Source organism: Chanodichthys erythropterus, chromosome 11, assembly GCF_024489055.1.
Source record: "Chanodichthys erythropterus isolate Z2021 chromosome 11, ASM2448905v1, whole genome shotgun sequence".
NCBI lineage: Eukaryota > Metazoa > Chordata > Actinopteri > Cypriniformes > Xenocyprididae > Chanodichthys > Chanodichthys erythropterus.
This window is the reverse complement of record NC_090231.1, coordinates 18,002,834-18,026,369: the sequence shown is the minus strand read 5'-3', so window position 1 is coordinate 18,026,369 and position 23,536 is coordinate 18,002,834. Positions and strand designations below refer to the sequence as shown.

Below are 23,536 nucleotides of genomic sequence, written 5' to 3'. Positions count from 1 at the left end.
GAAAGTGATATAAGAGCAAATGCGTGCAGATAAACAGCACAATTAGTGAAAGAAATGTTCAGTTTGCTCGGTGGTTATATAGTTTTCTTTTTCTCTGTAGGCCTGTCGTTACACTGCGGTGCAGAGAAAGAATGCAAGTCAAGCCAAACTTTCTTTCCAGGGCACTGGCATAAGAAAACATGTTATTAAATCCCTTTAACATAAAATTCCTTTTATAACTCGAATATAGTTATATTCGAGTTATAAAAGGACTCTGTACAATAATCATAATTTTATTTGTGTGCGCGCGTCACACTTTTTTGAACGTGTTTGTTATTTGTGTGAGTTTGGGGGGCTTTTGTTTGACTGGAAAAACCTTCATGTTATGTGTGTTTGTTTTTTAGCTCAGTGAACATTCTTGTCTACTAAAAAAGCCTGTGGTTTGGTATGAAAACTGCTTATTTTAATTCCCTCTTCCTTGTCCAAAGCATACAATGTGCTTTTCAATCATTGTATATTCTTATAATTCCCAGTTTAAACCTCGATTCATGGAATATCTGCAGACCACAACAGTGTGAACCATATTATTTTTTATTTATTTTCATATATAAAGAAATACACAAAATACTTACAAACTGTTCCAAGACAACTTTAAGTCAAAGAGCACATGACTGAAACTGACAGAAAAAAAGTTCAAACGAAATGCATCCAACTGATTGCCAACGCAAAAAGGACAGTTTACCCAAAAAAGAAAATTCTGTCATCCATTAATCACCTCATGTTGTTTTAAACCTTTATGACTTTCTTCTGTGGAAAACAAAAGAAGATTTTTGAGTAAACTATCCCTTTAAAACTCGTTCCTCTTTGATGGTACAGTTCACATATACTGTAGTACCATTAAAAGATTCCAATGTTTTCGACCCAGCAACCTGTGGCAGCTTTTTCTGGTCGTGACCTCTGAAGCTTCCCTTTGCTAAGTGCTACTCTACAAGATGACGTCTTGAGCTACAAATACTCTTTGAAAGTTACTTTAGTGACATCTAAATCTGAACTAGTGGTGAAGGTGAACCGTAACAGACCAATGAGTCTCTCTGAGTCGCAATGCATTTCACACAATTCATCCAAGCTTTAACAATTGACAATTTTGCACCAATAATGTATAAAAAAAATATACAGAAAGATCAAAATAAAAAATGTGTGTAAATTTGGTCAAAAAATCCTACTCTGTATATACCTGTAAAAAAAATTGCAATAACATTTCCATAATGTTTGGGAAATGTCAATAAGCACGAGGTGAGAAACAGTTAGACCGTCCTCAAAGGCAGTGAATCTGTTCTCCTGTCTAAAAACAGACCTAAAATCAACTTAACACCACATTTTAAAGGCCCGTTCACACCAAGGATGATAACGACTTTATTAAAGTCCACACCAATGGACAATAACATATTGTTTATATTAAGTCAATGTTTTTACCATTCAAATTTTTCTGAAAGTGACTACATTGATAATTCTCATAGAATTAGATTATCAAAACTTTATAGTTACAGTAATCATTACAGTTGTCATCCTTTGTCTGAACGGCCCTTAACCCATTTGACAACATTTGAAATAGTCGTTTAGCACACCACAAAATGGGTTTCTGTGGGTCGTGAGAACTGGAATTAAACAGGTGGCGTGTTGAGGCCAAATCCAGAGTGGTCTAAAGTTAAGTACCTCTTATTTCCCGCCAAATCGTGACTGCTAACAGATCATAACCTCTTTGCGATAATCAAAATATCCTAAAGTTGTGATATCACAGTCTTTCAACAAAGCATTTCTGCTTTACATTCATCATCTGTCAGCCTTCCTGGCTAATTAGCATTCATTTATAGAAATAAATAAAACTGGATAATTTAATGAGTACACGAACAATGTCATCAGTATCCCACTGACTCGTTGTGTCTTTAGTGTGTCATCTGTGAAAGTGAGGCACCCATTTCCTCCTCGATCTGTGAGGTTACTTCCTGTTCTTCTAGCATCATTTCTTGGTCATTGATTTGTGACATCATAATAGTCCCATCATTCTCAACCTCCTGGTCTTTTTCTTCTCCCTCAGCCTCGCTCTTCTCCATGACCGTGTCTGCTTGGCTGTGTTTCTCAGCAGTGTCGCCCTCTTCTGTCACCTCTAAAACACTGCAGAACTCCATCTCGTGGATCTCCACATCGAAGGGGGTCGCAGAGGGGACCGAAGGAGAGGACCTACAGCCCACACATGCCTGAGAAACACACAGCATATAAATAAAACAATCACGACTCAGTGTTTAGTGGTGTATTGTGTGGCCGTTATTTTCCGAGAGATTTAAACTTACAGAAATGTTGAGGGCGCGAGGCAGGCGTCCAGTGCGGATCCAAGGGTGAACCTGACTCAATTCGCTCTTCTGCTCTTCAGTGAAGCGAGGCTGCTGTTTCTGCATGGCTCTCAGAGCAGCGCGGTCCGCTTTCAACACAGAATCTCTGTCTCTGTTGCAAAACACATTTACTGGGTCATTTACTGGGCCTTTTACAATGGGTGTGTAGTAATTGGTGTTAGTGTGGGAAAGCTTTTCTTTTTACAGTGTGCGTGATGTGACTTTTCGCGTTATAATGAGATGCATCAAAAAGTTTGTTTTATATAATCACAAATCAGTAATGGTGTTGTATAGTGGTGGGAATGGAATTATGGATATGATTTGACTCCACTTAATGATTCTGGTTCTTTAATGAATCTTTTTATAATTTTGAGAAAGAATGAGTGCGGAATTTGCAAGGCATGCTATGTGCCCTGCATCTGTAACAAAACAAAATGAAACTAAAAACGAACATGTTCATTTATAATATTTTAAGGGGAGACACTACAGGCAAAAAACACTTTTTTCAATTTTGAGATTTTGCACTTTTTGGCTTTTCATAAAGTGTTTTTTCAGACTGGTGGAAAGAAAACATCCAAAATACACTTTTCAGTGTATGTTTTATAGCACTTTATCTATTTGCGTTTATAGATTTCAATTACAGTAAATATCTTTAAAGGCCTTTTTCTCAAAATGAGTTTTTTCTCCTGCTCTGAGTCAGAAATCTCCACTTCAGCAAAACTTACATGCACCAAACTTTACAGTTTTATTCCTATCTATATTCTGAAGGTTTTTACAGAGGGACTTGTTGATATATAATTTGCCTGATTTTATACAACATTTTATTCCTAAAAAAAAATGGTGAAAATATTTTTTTTTTCTGGCTGTTGATAGTATTTTCTGATTTATGGAGTGATAAAAAGAGATATTCAAAATTCCCTCTGTAAAAACCTTTGAATTTAATATGTCCAAAAAATTAAACGAGAACTTTGAACCTGACGTCATCCAATATTCAGATTTTTGTTCTAGAAATGTATGCAAATTAGCACATTTTTAATTAGATAATGCCTCATTTGCATATTTAAACATTACATTTTAGAAAACTTGTAATCCAAAAAATGTTTGCAATTTTTAATGTAATCAATCACCTGGGGTAGTATGTTGATATCTATTAGTTTTTTTTTTTTTTTTTTTACCCTATTCACCTGGGGTGAATTTTTGAAAATATTAAAAAAATTCCTTTTGAAATATTTTCAAATTTAATTAATCTTTGTTATTTCAAGAAAGAATTAGTGTAGAATTTGCAAGGCCTGCTCCGCATGCTATGCCCCGCATCTGTAATGAAACAAAACAAACCACAAAACGAAAATGTTCCATTTATAATTTTTTTTAAAGAAACTGATCCAGCTCTTGGTAAAAAATAAAAATATAATAATAATAATAATAATAAAAAATTAAATACAAAAATAAAATGTTTCATTTTAAATATTTTTGAATTCTGGATATGATTTGATTTCACTTAAAGATTCTGGTTCTTTAATGAATCTTTTTGTTATTTTGAGAAAGAATGAGTGCAGAATTTGCAAGGCATCAGTAACAAAACAAAACAAAAAACAAAAATGTTCCATTTATAATATTTTAAAAGAAAATGATCCAGCTCTTGGTTAAAAAATATAATCAAATAATAATAATAATAAATTAAATAAATAATAAAAAAATAATAATAAAATGTTCCATTTAAAATAATTTTAAATATAACTGATCAGGCTCTCAATTCCCAACCCTACTGAAAACTATGAAGTATTGAAATTACCGGATGGGCAGCTGGTAGGTCATCATTGTCTTTTCATCCGTGTTGGCCATGAGGAGCCATATGGGATCTTGTAGGACACATTTGATGAACTGTGCCTCTCCATCCCCCTCTGCTGTCTGCTTGCGGGAATGGCTGTTCTCTGATGAGTCCACACTGCCAAAGTACTGGCTTGTATGGCTGCTCTGACTGCTTCCTGTTAGTCAAAAGAGAGGAATTAAGTTATTTAACTCATGTGACACTTCTCAACAAGTAACAACTGCTGAATGATTCAGTTCCTTCATACCAAGAAATTCTCTAATCCATAATGCCTAAAATTATTTATCCATTTATGTCATTATTTATACAATGTTCAAGGATATTTATTGCTATCATTAAGCACTTACTAGTTCTACTTCCTGAAGAGCTGCAGCCATTGGACCCTGATCCAGAGGATCCTGAGCCCGACCCAGAGGAGCCAGTGCCTGATGACCCAGAGCCTGAGGCGGCTGAGCCAGTGCCCGAGCGAGAGTCCTCCTGTAAGAGCAGGTCCAGCAGATCACTGGAGGTGGACATGGCGTCTTGATTGGAATCATTTGCTTCACCCTGCAAAAGACAATAATTTACAATTTTAAGTTACCGTGCTAAAATTTTATTAACAAATTAGTTGCTACTGAATATCACTGGGATATCAAAAATCGATTGAAACACTACTACTGACTACTGAAAAGCATGTTATCTGTAAACCTTCAATTTTCTTACATTTTCATTTTCTTTAGAACCCAACGCTGAACCTCTCTGATTAGAGGAGGTCTGTCCTCCTGCTCCACCTCCTTGTCCCACCAAAGGAGATGCGGTTTGTTGCGCTGACGCCAAAGCTGAGGCTGCTTCCAACCGGTTGCTTGGCGACTCCTCCAGCTGCAGCAGATTTAAGGGTGAGGAGCATCTTGACTGAAAGAGCGGAGACTCTGCTCCTTCTCTCTCCATGCCTGCCTCTCTGTGGCTGATGGAATGAGGAGTGCTGGAGCGAGAGTGGGCGCGTGGGACTGGAGTCGGAATCTGACAGGGAGCGGGGGACATCATGTTGGCAGCGGGGAAAGGGAAAGCCGAATTTGGGGTATAGAAAGGCTGAGGAATGCCCATGTTGGGCTGTGGAAACATGTAGTTGGGTAATACCAACGCCATCATCGGGGGCACCATAGGAGGCACCATCTGTGAGTTCTGAAGGGGGAAGCGTAGCCCCGCCTGTACGCTAGGGTCTGAGATGGGATGGGAGAAGGGGGGATAGACAGGAAATAAAGGAAGGACGCCGGGTGGGTACGGGACAGAGTGAACGCTAGCTTGTGAACCTGAGGTGGGCCATGAAGAGGAACTGGCTACAGGACCCATGGGTATGGAGGAATTAGACGGCCTGTCCGGAGCGGGAACCCCGGGACGGAAACCTCTCAGTGGGCCGGCTGAGCTACGAGACCCTGTTTGCTCTGAGGCTTCCTGGTGCTTCAGTCTTTTGCCTCCTCTACCGCGTCTGCGACCACTACTACCTGCTGCTGGGTAATCACGAGAGCAGCGCACACCTGAAATTAAGAAAATAAGATAAGGGTTAATGTACATCCAGCCAGTTTATCATTAGATGTATATAATGTCAGTCTCCTACTCTGTTTACGTTGTATAGACAGCGCAGGCTTCCGTGTTTACATCCGAATGCCGACTCATTATTGGCCGGCTCCTTCGTCAGCATCTCACGCATGCATCATGCTGCTCACATGAACAGTGTCGGCATTCGGACGTAGAAGCCTGCACTTTCTATACAACGCAAACAGTGTCCGAGACTGACAGGGGAGAGACGAAATTGTTGAATAAAGTAGTTATTTTTGTTTTGTTTTTGCACATAAAAAGTATTATCATAGCTTCATTATGTTAAGTTTGAACCACTGTAGTCACATTGACTATTTTAACAATGTCTTTACTACCTTTCTGGAACTTGAATGTGGTAATTACATTACTTTCTATTGGGGATGAAAAAAAAAAAAAAAAAAACTCGGATTTCATCAAAAATATCTTAATTTGTGTTCTGAAGATGAACGAAGGTCTTACGGCTTTGGAACGACATGAGGGTGAGTAATTAATGACCAAAATTAAATTTTTGGGTGAAAAAACCCTTTAAGGGATAAATGTAGTCATACCACTTAATACACAGCTTTTTAATGACATGGACATGAAATATCGATCTTAGAACAAACGATTTTAAAATCTTACGGTTTATTATCTTGTTATCCATTACAGTGTACAAAACAATTGTTCTAGCAACAAGACGAACACTTCAACAATATTACCATATGCCTATGGCACCAGCTATATTATGCATGTCCTCACCTCTTGCTAAGGGTGCAGTTGCTCGCTGGCGCACAGCTGAGGCTGGGTCAAACACTCGAAGTTCGCTCAAGTCTCTGAAGCGGTACATAAAGTTCTGCTCCTCTTGCTGTGTGTGAGCCGACAGGACTTCTTTCGTGAGACCCAACATTTCTCCTCCTCTGGATCCTCCAGCTGCCCCTGCTCCTCCTGGACCTCCTCTTCTTCCTGCATCCCTATCAGGAGCAGGGCTAGGGGGCAGAGAGGGTGTGGCTGTGGGAGGAGCTTGGGGTTGAGTGGCAGGAGCAGCAGCATTTGGAGTTGGAGGTGCGTCCTCCATTACGATATCTGTGGTAGTGAGGGGAAAAACAGAAAAATGTGAAGTGGGGATGATATAAAAAATCTAGGGTCCAAGGAACAACCACAGGAACAAAAGAAAAAGACATACATTTTATACATTTGACACCATGATTGCTTTATTTTACAGACACACATTATAAACTTATAAACACTTATAAAGCCCTAAATTGTTTAGCTCCTCAGTGCTTGAGTGAGCTCCTATCGCTTTATAATCCTTCACGTCCACTGCAGTCTCAAAATTCTGGCCAGATGGTAATACCTAGAATATCAAAATCAAATGCAGGCGGTTGATCCTTTTACTATTTAGCACCCAAAATCTGCAACAGTCTTGCTAGCGTTGTTCTGGAGGTAGAAACTCTGTCAGTTTAAATCTAGACTAAAAACGCATCTCTTAAACCTGGCATACACATAACACACTATCCCATTTCTATAATTCACATCCATTAAAGGATTGTTAGGCTGCATAAATTAGGTCAACCAGAACCGGGAACACTTCCCATTACATCGTAAAAGGAATGAAATCTATGCTAATATTGGTCTGTCTATCTCATTCTTATCCAGTAGTCAGCCGGATCCGGTCTGTATCCAGTCCAGATGGTAGACCTGCACCTAGAAATGACCACAATGCAACTCTGAATGTCAGCGGAGACCACGATAACTAGACAAGCCCTAGAGATGGATCCCCTGTGAATACCTCGTCAGCTCGACAGCCAACGGCACAGACCACAGGAACCAAACAAGTTCTCTGCACAGACCCTATTGCCAGCTCCAACTCCAATCCACAATCTGACTTGTGATGAAGCCTGGAATCAAACCCACACCATGTTGGTTCGTTTGACCAGAGGAGGACTGGTCCCCCAACTGAACCTGGTTACTCCCAAGGTTTTTTTTTTCTTTTTTTTTTCAACATTCTGTCACCTGATGGAGTTTGGGTTCCTTGTCTCTGTCACCTTTGGCTCACTTAGTTAGGGACACTTAATATTCTGCAATATTATTGATTTGACTGCACTGGCACTATTGGATGAAAACTGAACAGAGCTATGTTGACATCACTCTTCTCTGCAGAGCTGCTTTATAGCTGAATTGAACTCATTTCATAATTTATGAAATTTACACAGCGTTTGAACTGAACTGAACCAACACTGAACTGACCTCAGCTGAACAATGACACTATTTTTTTTTTTTTTGAGCTGCTCTACAGCAATATTGAACTCTGTTTGCATCAATGATCATTATTTTCATTTTATCACTGTAAAGATGCTTTGAAACAATCTGTGTTGTATAAAGCGCTTTGTAAATAAAGGTCACTTGACTTGACATTTTCCCACCTGACTCGGGAGGTTTTTTGTCCCCCACATGGACGATGGTGCTGCTGAAACTACACTGGGAGGTGACAGACGCGACACTTTCAGCTTTACTGTGCATGGCCAGTGGGGGTAACAATGCACTCTCCTCTACCAGAGACACAGATGGACCTGCAGGTTAAAGTATCTGTTAATACACAGCATGTCTTAAGCTATATACACTCCTGTTCAAAAGTTTGGGATCTTTTTCTTATACTCTGCATTTACTTAATTAAAAAATACAGTAATATTGTGAAATATTATTTTTATTTTTACACTTTAAAACATCTTATTTATTTTAATATATTTTAAAATGTTGTTTATTCCTGTGAATTGACAAAGCTGATTTTTCAGCATCATTACTCCGATCTTCAGTGTCACATGATCCTTCAGAAATCATTCTAATATGCCGATTATCAATGTTAAGAATGATGCTGCTTAACCATGATACATTTTTATCAGGATTATTTCATAAATAGAAAGTTCAGTTTATTTGAAATATAAATCTATTGCATTAGAATATTAGAATGTATTATACTGCATTTAATTTAAAGCTTCATTGATTAATTCATAAGTTCAAAAAAAAAAAAAAAAAATTCAAAAGAAAAAAGAAGAAAATAAATCTTACTGACCACAAACTTTTGACCAGTAATGTATAATTTTAAAATGTCAAGCAAATTTAGTGGTATACTAATGCAAACACTACCATTTGCATAATCATATTTGATATACAGTACATTAACTGTATGCAAAGTTTTTTTCCTTCCCCCTTTTTTTTGTATTGAATCAGTATTAGCACTAAATTTGTTTGGATTATGGTGATTTATCAAGTTATGGAGAAAGCCTAGCTAATGACATTACATAATAAACATTCATGAGTCAAACCATCACCATAGTAGTATTCATTAGTTTGCCAAAAGCTTACAAGCTCAATAAAAACATGCAAGCACTCAGTGTGTATATGCATGCCATTGTTCCAATTTAACCCTGTTACATTTATGCAAACCTTTAAATAAATGAAGTTTGCTCAAAACTGGCATTTCAGTTTTGATGTGGTATCAAAATAACAGTCAAATTTGAATGGTAGTCGTAGTAATAATGGTAGAGGTGTTGCACAATATACTGCATACAACTTAGACATGTAACTGCCATTGAAACACACATGATTAGTACTGTTCTGCATTAGTTTATCATTGCAGAACCCACCTTTAGCATTGCCTGGAGCATCCTGCTGTTTGTCATCATCAGATGTGGAGGAGGCAGTGCAGGAGGAGGACCCACACTTTCTCTTCACCGTATTCGGGATGTTACAGCTCTCCAGATACCTGATGAACCAAACAAAACACTGAGTTTAGGACCTGCCACTGGTCTTTATTTACACGCAGATATGTCACAAGAGATGCTCTCTATACGATAATATGATTACTCTGCAAACACAAACCTTATGATGCTATCCAAGCAGTTGATTTGCTGATAAGAGTAGTTGGAGGGTGGCTCTTTCGGCACGATCAGGGAGGGTACGGAGCACTTCAAGGGTGGAGCAGCACTAGGACAGAGACTGCTGCCGGGCTCTGCTGCTTCACCTGCTTGCAAAGCACCTGTTTGTCAGACACAGAGAACATCTTTAGACAAACAACCTTAAAAAAGAAATGAAACTACAACTTCAAAATAAACTGCATGTGTCTGTGTACCTGCGGGGGTATGTCTTTTAGGAGGAGGTCGGTTGCGGGATTCAATGAAGACTTGTTGTCCGCTGGTCTTCACCATGTGAACATCTTTGCAGATTTGCTGGAAGGTCATCTGTTTAAAATGCAGTTCATTTAATGCCATCCTTTTATTCCAATAACAGTTCCAATAAGAAGCGAAACTATATAACTGTGTGTTACTGCTTATACGGTTTTAAGGCTTGTGTCTCTAAACACTTACTGGTTTGTGGAACTGTGAGGGGTCCTCCAGACCGGGCCCGCTGCTTTCCGATGAGGAGGCGGCACTGGGTTGGTGCTCGTGGGATCCGCTGCTGGCCAGGCTGCTGTAGCCCTGAGAGCTGCCATTGTGGACGGGCTGCACCAGAAGCCTGTGAATCTGCTCACTGAGCTGAGGGATGTCTGGGGACAGGGTGCGCTCCTCCAGACCCCTCGGCGGCGTAAAGACGTCCTCATTCAGTGGAGAGCTGGACAGAAAGAATCAAGAGGTAAATGTGTGTATGTACAGTAAAGAAATATAATATGTGTGTTTATTAGTTGTTAGTTTGAATCATTCTAGTGAATCATTTCATCAAAAGGCAACAGTTCAGTTTCTCTCATTCTAAAATTTGCATGTCTACAATTCTATTATGAGACTCAGGAAATCTATTATTGTTGCCACCATTTTGTCAAATTCTGGTGTTGACTTTTATAATGCTATATAAAATAGCTAACCAAACTCCTGTGTGTTAACATATTGACCAAACAAAGACAATTCTTTTCCAATAGGCCACATTTTGATTAACTGAATGGCTGTATGTATGAAGCAGTGCTGATGTCCACATGTGTATGTGTGTGTAGCAGCTTGAAGCACTGTGAGTCTCTGCATGCTGGGAGAAAATAAATGATCCTTGGTACATTTTGAGCTGATGAAAAATCTGTGTGTCAGCATGACACAACATGTGCTGATGAGTGTGATTGACTGTGCTCACATTACACACTGGTGTGTGTGGGTGGTATGGGATTGAGGAATTACGTGTGTATGTCTGTGTTTGTGCTGTGCACATGTCTAGAAGTGTGCACAGGTGGAAAAATCAATGTGTTTTAGCACTGAACATGGAACTAGTTGTGCATATTTGAAGGGTAGTGTATATAAATATAAGATAAAAAGATCAATCACTTATCACAAAGTCTGATTTGAATCACTAATGTCAGGTTAAAAAAAAAAAATAGCAAGGGTTTCTCAATGTTAATTTCGGGTCTTGTGTGTACTCATATACATGAATACTTACGTTCTGACTTTGTGGCGTCCAACAATGAAGGCCACTTTCCTGCTCCAGGGGTTAATAAAGGAGGACCAAGAGGTATCAATGGTCAGATACTCTCCATTACGTGCGCACATCCGCAAGGGAGAGTGTTCAAACGGCTGCCCTGCAAACTGTAGAACTGAGAGAAAGAGAGAGAGAGAAAGTGAAAAGCTGTGCCATAACGCTCTCATTAAAGAAAGGAAATGGACAGAGGTTAGAGAGAGGAAGGGAGAGTGACTCACTCTTCTTATGGATGGCCACCATAATAGGTCTGTCATCTGGATGGATGTACAGCAGCACTGGGGTTCCCACCAGGTCCTGAGGCAGGTACCCTAAGAGAGGAACTGCCCGCTCATCCACCTCCTGAAAGAGACAGCTGGGGGTGTGACTGGTAGTGAATATCCTCTTATCCGGAGGAATGCGAGGGGCTGAGAGAGCAAGCAAGACCAAAACAAAGATTAGAAAGGCATTTTTATTTTTCTATCAATTTATTTCAAAATGTGGTGGAAAACTGAAGTGCTTTTAAACAAAAAAAAAAAAAAAAAAGTACCCTCATATCCTGAATGCACTCTCTCTGCGATGAGTAGACAGCAGGGTTGTGGGTAAGCCATGTCAGAGTCTCGTAGTGTGAGCAGGTAGGGGGTCAGTCTGAACGGGTAGTACTTTACATCACCGCTGGATGAGACGTCTCCACTGATGCGACAAAACATGGACTTTTCTTGGGTGCAGTCCACTGGTGGAGAGACTAGAAAGGGAAAGAGAGAATGTTGTCAGAATATTCAGTTTTGAGTGAACTATCCCTTTAAAAGGTACAATGTGATATTTTTTTCCGCTAGAGGTCGCTAGAAGCCTATTCAAAACAAAGGCGTAGTTTGATGACGTAAAGTTTTAGAGTGGAAACTTGGGACATGTGGTCTCCATCTCAACGGACGGTGCAAAAGAATAGGGATTGGAGTCTGGAAGAACTCATGTTCGTGGATGCAATTATTAACGTTACTGTAGTATGAAGCAGAGCAGGAGCGAGTGTTGCGGGAGCTGAACGAGGAGCTGGAGCGATTGATCAACACACGCCTCATGAGCAGCGGAACTTTTATTATGACACAGTCGCCGGCGCCGCTTCCGCTTTTCCGGTCATGAGTTTACGGGAGCTGTCCTTGTCGACAGAACCAGCGGCAGATGGTAAACAGTAATTATGTTCCATAAATAAGTAACACAATCCACCATAAAACGTGCAAGAAGTAAATAAGGAACTGCTTGAAGCAAGCTAGTGGTTTGCTGGACACTAGACTCTACTTCTGCATTTTTCCACGGCGCTGTTGTCATGTGGTTTCTGTGTCAGTAAAGGCGGTAACAAAGGTAACTGACGTCATTGACAGGCGACTGCACTGCCCCGTGTCAGTTTAGAATGGGAATTTTCTCATGATTTACAAGTAGTTGAAAACATTAGAGATATTGTTAGTAATCAGCTGGACAAAATATATAACACTAGCCTAGTGGTTTTTGGATATTTTACTGCAAAAATTTTACAAATTGGACCTTTAAGATCAAAAGCATTATGACACTTTCCGGTTACTGTAACATGCCATAACAGTAACACAACCAAAATACACCTCACACAAACATACCAGAGCCGATGCAGGAGGCCCATGGCGGCAGTCTGCAGGGTGCGGTGTTGCTGTAGAAGGTGCTCACATCTTGGGGGGCCAGAAGCTCAGAAAACAAAACCCCATGCAGCTTCTCTGGCTTACTACGCAGAAGAGATGAGCCCTGCGGTGAGATGTACACAACTTTCCCTGACAGGAACGACACTGCCATGGAAAATGTGTCCTGCGCAAGAGAAAACACTCTTTTGTAACTTCTTACAAATACCGTACATTGTCAGTGTCAGTGAATAGCAGGTTTATACAGTTATTGTTTCTGTAGCAACTGTCTAGGTCTCCATGACAGAAGCAGGAGTTGGATAAAGAAGAAAAGAAGTAAAGCTATGTGCCATGTTACAGTAAAAGAAAACTTTGGATCATTATGCCAATTCTTTGACTTGCATCTTCATCGGAAATAAACTAAACGTACATCAACACTACTTTTCATACAACAATATTCAAATACTGTGTTACTACAAGAGAGAGAGAAATGTGTGAGAGTCAACGTACTGTATTTTTGAGTGTGTATTCACAAGTGATATTGTCCAGTTCTTCAACAGTGAAGGTGGAGAGATCGAGACTACAGCCATGACACTCCTCAACATTCCACTGGTGATAATACTCCTGATTGGCTGCAAGATTCAAAGCATAAAAAGAAAAGCCTTTATATTAATACATACATCACTGGAAGCGCAAACTCTATTACTATTAAAGGTGAAGTGTGTAATTCCTGTGCTTCTAGTGGCAGTTAACAGATTTGCAAAATATAGTGATTATTTTTAAACGCTTTACCTAAACATGCTCCTCATCTTTCGTCGTTTAGACAAAGACAGTCCCACCCAAAACTCGTGCCACTGGTTGAGCCAAAGTTACTATATTTGGCTGGTCGGGATGCTCAAACAGAGCAATGTTTTGATAGCACCACAGAGCCACAGTGTTTAACCTTGTTTGATGAATTTAATCAACATAGTTGACCTGGAGAAAGTATTTTAACACTGAAAAAGAATTGCATACATCACCTTTAACTCATTTTAAGCGTTTCCTGTAAAAAAATAGAATACAAAACCCAAATGTGAAATTCCCACTCACCTCTGACTTGTCTGACACAGCTGAGGGCATATTTGAGGGCATTAAGGGTGCTGGAGCGCCCCTTCATCTTTCTCTCTGGTGGCAGGCGGATCTTCAGCTCATTCAGGGCTCTCATCAGCTCTTTCTGTGTCTGGACACGAGCAGACTGATCACTGCTGCAGCCGCTGGTGGATGGCGGGTCCTGTTCGGAGCTGGCGCTCAACAGACTGTAAGCCAGAGAGCTGCTGGGTGGAGAAGGGCTGTGCGAGTTTGAGCTGAGGGTGCAGAGATCAAAAACAAGAGTCAAATTTAGATGTTCTTCAAAGCAGTTTACTGATGTTTTTTTAGGTGGAAGACAAAAGTAGACACTTTTGCAGACAAGGGGATGTCATGCTCCAAAATTGGAGAAAAAAAAAGCCCCATAAAAGTATAAGAAAAGTGATTGGTGTGCTACAAGTCTTCCGAAGTTATATAATAGCTCTGTGTAATGGACAAACCAGTTTTCTGACTATATATCATCAAATGCCATTCTCTGGTGTCTGTAACCTTAGATGCCATATTTGATTTGAGATTATTAGTCAATAAATAACTTAAATGTCAGGAAGTTCACCACACAAACCTATCGTATGGCTTTAGAAGACTTTGAAAAAAAGCGAGGACAACTTTTGATACTTTAATTGTCTTTTTTGGAGCTTGACAGCCTTTGACCACAATGAAGTTGCTGTATTGAAAAGATTTTCTCTCTCACCTCTTGTTGCTCTCTGTAGTCTCCAGACACATGGCCGAGTCTTTTCCATTCTGACTGGAGGAACTCTGATAACTTCGGTTTGACAGTCTCCCTCTGGATCCGCTGCCTCTCTCCATTCCACCTTCACTTTCCCTCTCCCCAGAGTCATTTCCACTTGATAGTCCATCTGTATCATCGGAATTTGTTCCGCGGTTGTCACCTGCGGGTCCCTTGGGATCAGATACCCCTCCTGTCTTGATATTCACTTGATTCGATGAGGGAGAACTCTCACTCATGCCGCAGGATCTGTTTGCAAGCCCTGCCTTCTTCTCGACCCCTCCTGCTCCTCTAGCTGTATCATTGCTGGGGGCGGAGTCTGAGTTGTCATCACTCATAATAATACTGTACGAATAGGTAGTTGCCAAGGTGATAAGATTCACCTGATAGTAGATTACACAGAGTTGAATAAGTTCACTAAGTTGGACTGCTTGAACTACAGTGGGAAATCATTTTGATGGAAATATTCTTCACAGATTTCTTCCGCAAACAAGAATCATGGTATATGATGTGCAAATGTAAAATTGTTTGTTAAAAGCAGAAAACGTTGCTCATCTCAGAAAAACAGAAAGGACTGGTTGTTACGAAACAGACTTGGCTGCTACCACAGACCCAGATGGAGTGTGACAATGCTAGAGAAAGTGAAAAAAAAAACAGCCGCTGGGAATTTAGGCTCCTTGGGTTCTGTCCATTCAGTCTTCTCTTTGCCCTCTGTATCACTCTATCTCTTCTCTGACGACAACTGCCAGGAAAAGGAGAGAAAAAAAAAAGGTGAGCAATTGGACAAAGAGACATACTGAGCAGGTTAGTCATCTTCAATAAGGTAGCCTAATTTTAGCTAAGATATAAAATTATTTGTGAACAGCCTGGTCTTTTGACAGGAAGTTCTTTTCAGGGGTGTTTTTGATTTCAACCAGGTAAATTATTAGCTTTTATTAGCATTTGCGCAGATACAGACGGATACTGCACGTGAGAGCTCAGATATTTCACATTCACTGCTAAGCCTTTTCTGGTCTCCTTGGTTACCAAGACTACTTTCTAGATCCACTATTCATCTTCAACTACACAATCTTGTTTTGTCTTTTGCAATTACCAACTACAGGGAGCAAAACAAGGATCTATGTGAACACAAAAAGACATCAGGTCACCAATTTGGTTTCTAGTAGCCATTCCAACTTAGGTGTTTGTCTCACATGGCAGACCATGTGGATTTTCATCAAAGAGTCCTGAAAAAAATGTCACAGTTTCCACAAAAATAAAGCTGCACCACTAATAAGAAATGTCTCTTGAGCAGCGAATCAGCATATTTCTGAAAGATCATGTTACACTGGAGTAATGGCTGGAGTAATATAAATATATTAAAATAGAAAAGAGTTATTATGAAATGTTATTTACAATATTACTGTATTTTTTTTTTTTTTTTTTGAATAAGGCAGGCTTGGTGAGTGTAGGGGACTTTCAAAAACATAAAAAAAATCTTACTGACACCAGACAAAACTTTGAAGTGCAATAGAAAGTTTTGAGGCTTTTAGTGTAAAATGTGGATTGTCTGGGGTCTTTAAAGTAAAAAGAAGAAAAACAAAGAAAGCTCACCCACCTTGGACAACACATTCAACTTTACAAAATTAAGTGACCTTAAAACATTATGCAACTTCCACAGCCACATTTATTCTAGGTCTTTATCTCTCAGGGAGACTTAGGCCTGGTTTCACAGACAAGACTTAGATTAAGCCAGGATTAGGCCTTAGTTCAGTTACGACATTTAAGTATAAGCGTGACTTAGAAAAAAAACAGTACTGGTCTGCATCTTGAGACAAAACAATGGGAGTGACATATTATAAGATATGTTAGTGCAAGTTGCTTTGAGTTAAAACAGCTCAAACATGCATTTTTAGGCTTAAGCCTTGTCTGTGAAAGCGGGGATTAATTTTATAAGGACAACCAGGTGATTGAGTGAGTATATATATTATATATATATATATATATATATCTGTCAGTCTGTGTTCTGGCAGAGTCTTTTGTGCTTCCTCTCTGGGATTGTTACAGTCATCCTAATGATCCGTTACCATTTCTGGAGCTACTGAGGTAAGACTTACACATTTAGCAGTGCAACTGTGAATGGGCATTTACTGCAAATAGTAACTCTAAACAAGCAAGGGAAGTGACACTAAAATCTGAGCATGTTGCTAGAAACTAATTCTAAGCCAATCAGTTATACTAAGGCAAATTACTTGTGTGGTAAAGTATAAATACACAGGGAAAAGTAGCTGGCTGTACTAAAATTGGTAACGCGAGGAAATTGGTAATATGAAACTCAAATATATCCAATTTTGAAGATGCGCAATTATATTTATACAGTAATGTTTCTAACCATTTGTTTTTATTTGACTGACCTCAAATCGAAGCCCTGTTTATTAATATTTAATATAATTAATGTTTGTCAAAATGTGAAAATCTCTAATCAGTTGTTTCCAGATGGGAATCATATATCAGAATTCTTTTTTAGAATTTATGAACATACTTTACTTAAGAGATTCTTTGATGCATAAGGAGAACAGAACTATTTATAATTCACTTAAATTTAAATAGCTGGTTTACCAGACATAGATTAAGAGTATTTGCACAGCTTTGATCAGCATGAACCTTTTAGCCTACGACTAGCTTGATGTGTCCAAAAAGTCATTACAAAGAGTACAACAAGTGTGAAGGAAACTGACTTGCAATTAAATCCCAGCCATTAACAAAATGCCAAATGTCCTAATCATGAGGCAGCTGAAGGGAGGAAGTGAAAAGGGCGTTTCTGAAAGTACTAAGCAAAGCACACTATCTGTTTTTGAAACCGATATACATTTTCAGAGAAATGTGTCCTGTTAAAAGGGTAATTATAACTTCTACATACTAAGAGGTAAGTGTCTTAATGTTAAGGAATGTCACTCGCACACAGTAACCAGTGGATGCATCAGTTATATCAAGATGCCATATCCACATGGAGCAAGTAAACAATCTTCACAGATGCTGCTTTTATTAAGAAAGACCATGTGTTTCGCTTTTCTTGGCCAGATCATGGCTGTTTGTTTGGAATTAATTAGCGTGTGGGCGTTCTCCTCATGCATACGCACTTATGACACCTGCTCTGCACCTGTTTACACTTCTCCATGTTCTGCAAAGAAACAGAAAGCTCCATCACACATGTCATTTTCAACTATAAAATGAACCACCAAGTGAATGTCTGACTAGATCTTAGACCTACAAAGCATGGTCTCTCTTCTGTATCTTACAATTACATAATGTAGTGGAGGTTGAAGATGTTAGAAAATAGGCCTACGTAAAAAGCATTTATAAAATACACAGTTAAGAATATTTTCTTTGGTGTACAGTAAATGTCTAACTGAAAATAAGTGAATTAAGCGGAGAGCAAGTTTGTGTCTTTTTTTATTATTAAAAATATAATTAGTACATATGCTCAGGACATATGAGAGCTCCTTTTACCCCTCACTCACCCCTAACTTCTTGCTTTTAGTTTATTGTTCCTGTTTTTTTTATAAATAAAAGCCAAAAAGCTCAAAAAGACATAACAACAAATAAATAAATAAATAATAAAACTATATTATTAACACAAACTATCAGTTGGAAATAGTTATTACGTTAAAAATATTATATTTATTTCAGTGCTTCTTTTATTGTTCTTATTAATCTCCACTTAATTAAAACAAAACAGAGACTTAATTAAAAAAATATGAAAAAAAAAAAAAAAACGATAAACAAGATGAAAAAACACGATGCGTCATGAGTTTCGTTCTGCGCATGAACACATTACATTCCCGCTGGGGTGTGTGTGACGCTAATGCGGACGTGCACAAATGAAAGTGTGGAGAGACTGGCTACATTTTAATCAGACGCTCTCAATCCAACTGATATACAAAAAGTTCACCCTCTATTCCTTCAGTATTTGCTACTGAGCGACACAAAAACTGCTACTCTCTGCAAAGCATCTCGCTTCCATTACAGTCGTGATTCACTGTATGCGCGCGCTGCCTGTCCCAGCCTCGCCTCGGCCGCGTGCGTGGTAAATCAGGCTGAGCGGAAGAACTGCTTCTATCACAGCTTTTATTAGTATGTTTAATCAGTAAAATCAATCTGAGTTTTAACAGACCAATTTCACCTGACTAAGATCAAGTTGCACTTTGACTGTTTTTGCTGCTACAGATGTTTGGATGATTTTTCACAGGCATCCCATAAGCTGTCACTCACTGAACTGTTGCGCTGCAAAAACTTATAATAAACTTTGTCTTTTTTCATTATCAGTTAAATAAGTTAGTTGAAAATGTGCGCTGTGACTCAGAACCCACGTGATTTCATTTTACAGTAACCATGACAGTGAACAAATGTACTAATCGCAAACACGGTTCAAAAATGGCAGAGTTCACAGAGCACAGAGCGAGCTGCTCTGGAAAAATGTGCGAGCCAAGTTATCCAAAGACTGGGAGCAATTTATTTAAAAACAAGGCCATAAGCATAAGGTTTCATGATGGGTGTCAGGTGCTTTGACTGACCACTTGTGCGGGTAATGTGGAGGTGCGTTTTCTCATAAATATACTGACATACTCAATCATTTTTGGGTAAATCAAACTACAAATGACATAGTTTCCACTGCACAATAAACTGGAATAGAAGGAAATAACCTCAATCACTTTTCATTTAAATCCAGTAACAAACTAAATTATTAAAGTGAGTCAAAACTACTCTTAGAAAAGAGAGAGAAAAAAAAGAGAGAGGGAAAATATAAAGAAAACCACTTTTGTTTTGATATGCAATGAATGTCATGTTGCCCCAGTGCAATGCATCACATATTTTCCTTGAACTGTCATCTAGCCTCACATAACCAGACTTTCAACTAACAACATGAAATAGCTACACACTTATACAGGAAAAGACTTTCAGATATGACAGCATTAACCATCTGTCATATCTGAAATAAAAAAACTCAATCAATGACACAGTAATCTTGGTCTATGAACAGCTCCATAGAATACACTGAAATAAATGGGGGAGGGACCCTGTTTTCATAGTTAAAATTTGATGAACTCTGGTCTGCAAATACTTACAAAAGACATTTGACCAATAGAGGAGCTAAATGTCACAGATAGACCTCTTCGACCAATACATAGTACAGTCTGAGAAAGTTGAGTACAGTAGCATATTTTGAATGTATTACTTGTCAGCTGCCATTTATTATTTCTTCAACTGAATCCCTGGATGACATATCCTGTTATTCTTATTCGTTGAAGGGTCTAAAGTATTTTGCATGTTTAAAATCTAGTGTGACTGATGCCACCTTAAAGCTGAAACTGTCACCAGATCAGTTTTTTTTTTCTTTTTTTTTTCTAAAGGCTTTGGTATTAGTTTAAACTAAAGCATGAAGGGTTTCTTCTGCTGGACCCCTGTGATCAAAATTATTCAAACTTTTTCATAAATAATACATATGAATATATTGCTTTTTTTGTTTAAATTTCAACAATTCAAACAATTAAAATATGTATACAATTTATCTAATTAATTTTGGCATTGTCATTCATGTCACAATTTCATCAGCCACCTGCAGTTCCTTTATGAATCCCTAGGAGTTGGTAAACTCCTGGTTGAGGAACCCTAATGCAGGATTAAGCCTTTTTAAATGTCTTCTATTGAAAACGTTTAATCTGTGTGGTCCAACACATAAGCAAAAATATTTTAAAAATACAATTATTCATCCCCTTAACTTGAAAACATTTCAGCTGGAGTATACAGTGTCAAATCAGTTTTACTCAAGACCATGTAATCAATCATACAGCTGAGCTGTATATATTACACTACAGTACTTTCAGTTGCCTATGAAATGATGATCTAATTGGCATAAAGGGATATGCAAAAAATACAGCACTCAAATCAGTATTTATTTGCCTGAACAGACTGAACCCCTCTGAAAATTACAGTAATAAAAAGCAGTAATCATTAAAAGGCTGTGCCCTACAGCCAATTATTCTTGAATAGACAATATTATCAAGGTTCCCTGCTTAGTTTTAAGAGGTCAGTTGTGAATGCTTAATCCTTACCAACTTATCCACAACAACAATCTATTAGACACAATCTGAAGATGTATTGGAGAGTGGGGCTAGTTGTCATACATGCTAGTGAATATTTCTCTAGGTTTATTTTCAAAAATTAGTTTATGTTTAGGCATAAACCTTAAAGTCTGTTCTTGCTCAGGAAAAAAAATACACAGTTTACTGATTACAAGTTAAACTTTTGTGACTGACAATATGACAATATACAAGATATTATCTGCTTTTCAATCAAATTTAAACAATAAAACAATTATGAAGCATAAAACAATTCATGAAACCGCAAAGTGCAAAATTACCAAACCGCTGATTTGTCCAACAAATATTGTAATCAATAAATTAATGACATTCAAAACTGGCACAACTTACCCCGACCTGAGATTTATGAAAAATACCTTGTCCTAAAAACACAGTTCAGCATTTCAGTTAAAATCCACCTGTTTTATATAGTTGACTAACTTCTACACTTCAATGACATTGTAATGGTCTTATTTAAAGTGGCACAATGAACTAACACCACATCAGCAATAGGGATGACAAATCACTTATAATGATAACACCCTTAAATTAAGATTACATGATTACAAGATGTTTGCTTCACTTTCCACACGATTTCATTTCTATATCTCATATTTATATCAGTTTGTTACTTTGTATGGTAACTTTAATGTTTGATTTAACAGATTTTAGGGGAATCTGATCAAGTACTCACAAGCCAAAGACTGTGTTTGTGTGCGTGATGCGTCACAGTGTTACTTTACTCGCATACACAAACCTATGTCATCAAAAATATGTATAACCTTAAAGCAAAGCGTGGACAGATTGAACAGACACACAGTATGCTATAAGTTACGATGTTTGCATTTCACCCTGCTTCTTTATGTTAGCTTACTGTACAACGGTCAGTGGCTATCTGCAAAACATTTCCTCCAAATCAGCACATTCCTCTGGACAAATCTAATACTGTAAACATGCGAACAGAAAACCAAACAAACAGTGCATCGGTAGTACAAAAGGTTCATTCGAGACAGAAGAAACGTCCTAAATATAATGCTGGCCTTACCTTCTGAGTCTTGCTGCTCCGCTTTCTCTTGAACCAGAACACAAATGTTCCTATGTCGGAAAAGTGTTACAATGTATTCCTGGTGTTACGAAGTCGACGGAACATAAAAACGACGTTTTAGCATCTGCAGTCCACTGGCATTGCGCTGCAATTGTGTGATAGAGATTTGTTTCCCCACGACTCCAGACACACACGAGTACACGTGCTTTCCAATCGGGCTGAAACATCCAGGCATTCAATTGGCTGTGCTCGCAGCAAGCCACGAATCCTATTGGTCGACTCCACCCATTCATGGCGAAGTTTACGCTGATTGGCCGAAGCTAAGGGTGCTCGGCACACGTTCATCAGCTGTCACGTTGCAGCGCGCCTGTTGTTGTTGCAATGCATGAGAGTGTTGTGTACGACATATTCCTGCAAGATTGATGTAGATTCACGTTCAAATAAGAAATCAGTTATAAATAGGTCCTTTTTAGCTTAGCAAACTGACAAATGAGCAATAGAAGTAGTTAAACCAACAATATGTAACCTTTATTATTAATAAAAAAAATACAAAATAAAACCTACTACAGCAATATGTACCTATATATAGCTTTATGGTTTCATGGGCCACTCGAAAGCCTAAAAGAATGTCTGAAGTGGGCCTGCTGTTTTAAACTGTAAAGGCTGGTGCTGTGAATGGGCCATGCACAGATCCACGTGCCTCAGAGGCAGGCTGAGGGTGACGTCAAGTAGCTTCCTCGACGCCCTTCAGACTCACGCGGCTTGTGGTGTGGCTCGCTGTTTCTCTATGGATGAATTTATCATCGTCGTCAGAGAAGCGTCATAAACAGGCTTGACCTCCATTTACCCGATTGGTAAAATTGGGCCACCTGCTTGCCAAATTTTGGAAAGCACAGTTTGAAGTCAGGCTGCATTAAGTAGCCCACATTTAGCAGTAATACCCTGCAAGAAGCCAATGCAGTGGAAGGAGAAATGAGGCTTCTTGCTTTTCTCTTGTTGTTTCGAGAAAAGACTCGAAGCATCAGGAGTGTCGAAAACAGTGCCATCTTTTGGTAGCTCAAATCTATAGCAGCCATAAACCAGAGTGCGCAGTTACATTGTTTCATCCATTAAACACAAATACAAGTCTGACAAGGCTAAATGTTCAGTTTTCTGAAAATATAATTCACATATAATAATGAATTCAGTGCAATAAATAGCCTATGATAATATGACCAACAGGGTTGTAGAAAGTAAATGGTGCTCTAACTGTTTTAGGGTTTTTATACTGTTTATGGCGGAATAGTTATGATAGTTTATTATAGGCTATACATAAAAAAATGTTAGTAAATGGACTTTAACTTCCATAAACCTTTGTGGTCAAACCGATTGAAACGCTGTAAAAGTGAAGCATTCACGTGACTGGAAAGAAAGTGAGTTTTTATTTGATCACATGTTTCTCTGAAAACTATACGCGGAGCTCCATGAGAAATTGAGCTGCGTAGGTCTAATCGATACACTGTTTGAAGCTTCAGTGTCATGTGTGTAACACCATTACAATACAGGACTCATCAGTAAACTTGCTATTTTATTTCATTATTCAAAGTTATGTATGTGGCTATAGCATACATTATTAGGGTGAATTCAGGGCTGGGACGCGTTAAGTGTCCCAATCAACCTGAATTCACCCTATTTCATACATGTATAGCATACATTACAAGCTGTT

The 23,536-nt window shown here is 38.6% G+C and overlaps 1 protein-coding gene across 2 annotated transcripts; it reads right to left on the bottom strand.

The window, feature by feature from the left end:
- Positions 1 to 537: 537 nt before the first annotated feature.
- Positions 538 to 22,032, bottom strand: per1b (period circadian clock 1b). 2 transcript variants are annotated; one of them, XM_067401889.1, is made up of 19 exons: positions 21,832 to 22,032; positions 14,632 to 15,409; positions 13,905 to 14,158; positions 13,326 to 13,447; positions 12,801 to 13,002; positions 11,726 to 11,920; positions 11,418 to 11,603; positions 11,161 to 11,314; positions 10,113 to 10,356; positions 9,878 to 9,986; positions 9,628 to 9,784; positions 9,393 to 9,511; positions 8,172 to 8,318; positions 6,508 to 6,831; positions 4,897 to 5,708; positions 4,542 to 4,740; positions 4,159 to 4,351; positions 2,328 to 2,478; positions 538 to 2,234 (listed from the first exon to the last, which is right to left on the bottom strand). In XM_067401889.1, exons 2-19 carry the CDS (start codon positions 15,003 to 15,005, stop codon positions 1,923 to 1,925), a joined length of 4,254 nt encoding a protein of 1,417 aa, XP_067257990.1. In that variant the 5' UTR covers positions 15,006 to 15,409; positions 21,832 to 22,032; the 3' UTR covers positions 538 to 1,922. The 2 variants fall into 2 exon arrangements, with proteins under 2 accessions (XP_067257990.1, XP_067257991.1); XM_067401890.1 differs by lacking the exon at positions 8,172 to 8,318.
- Positions 22,033 to 23,536: the final 1,504 nt, after the last annotated feature.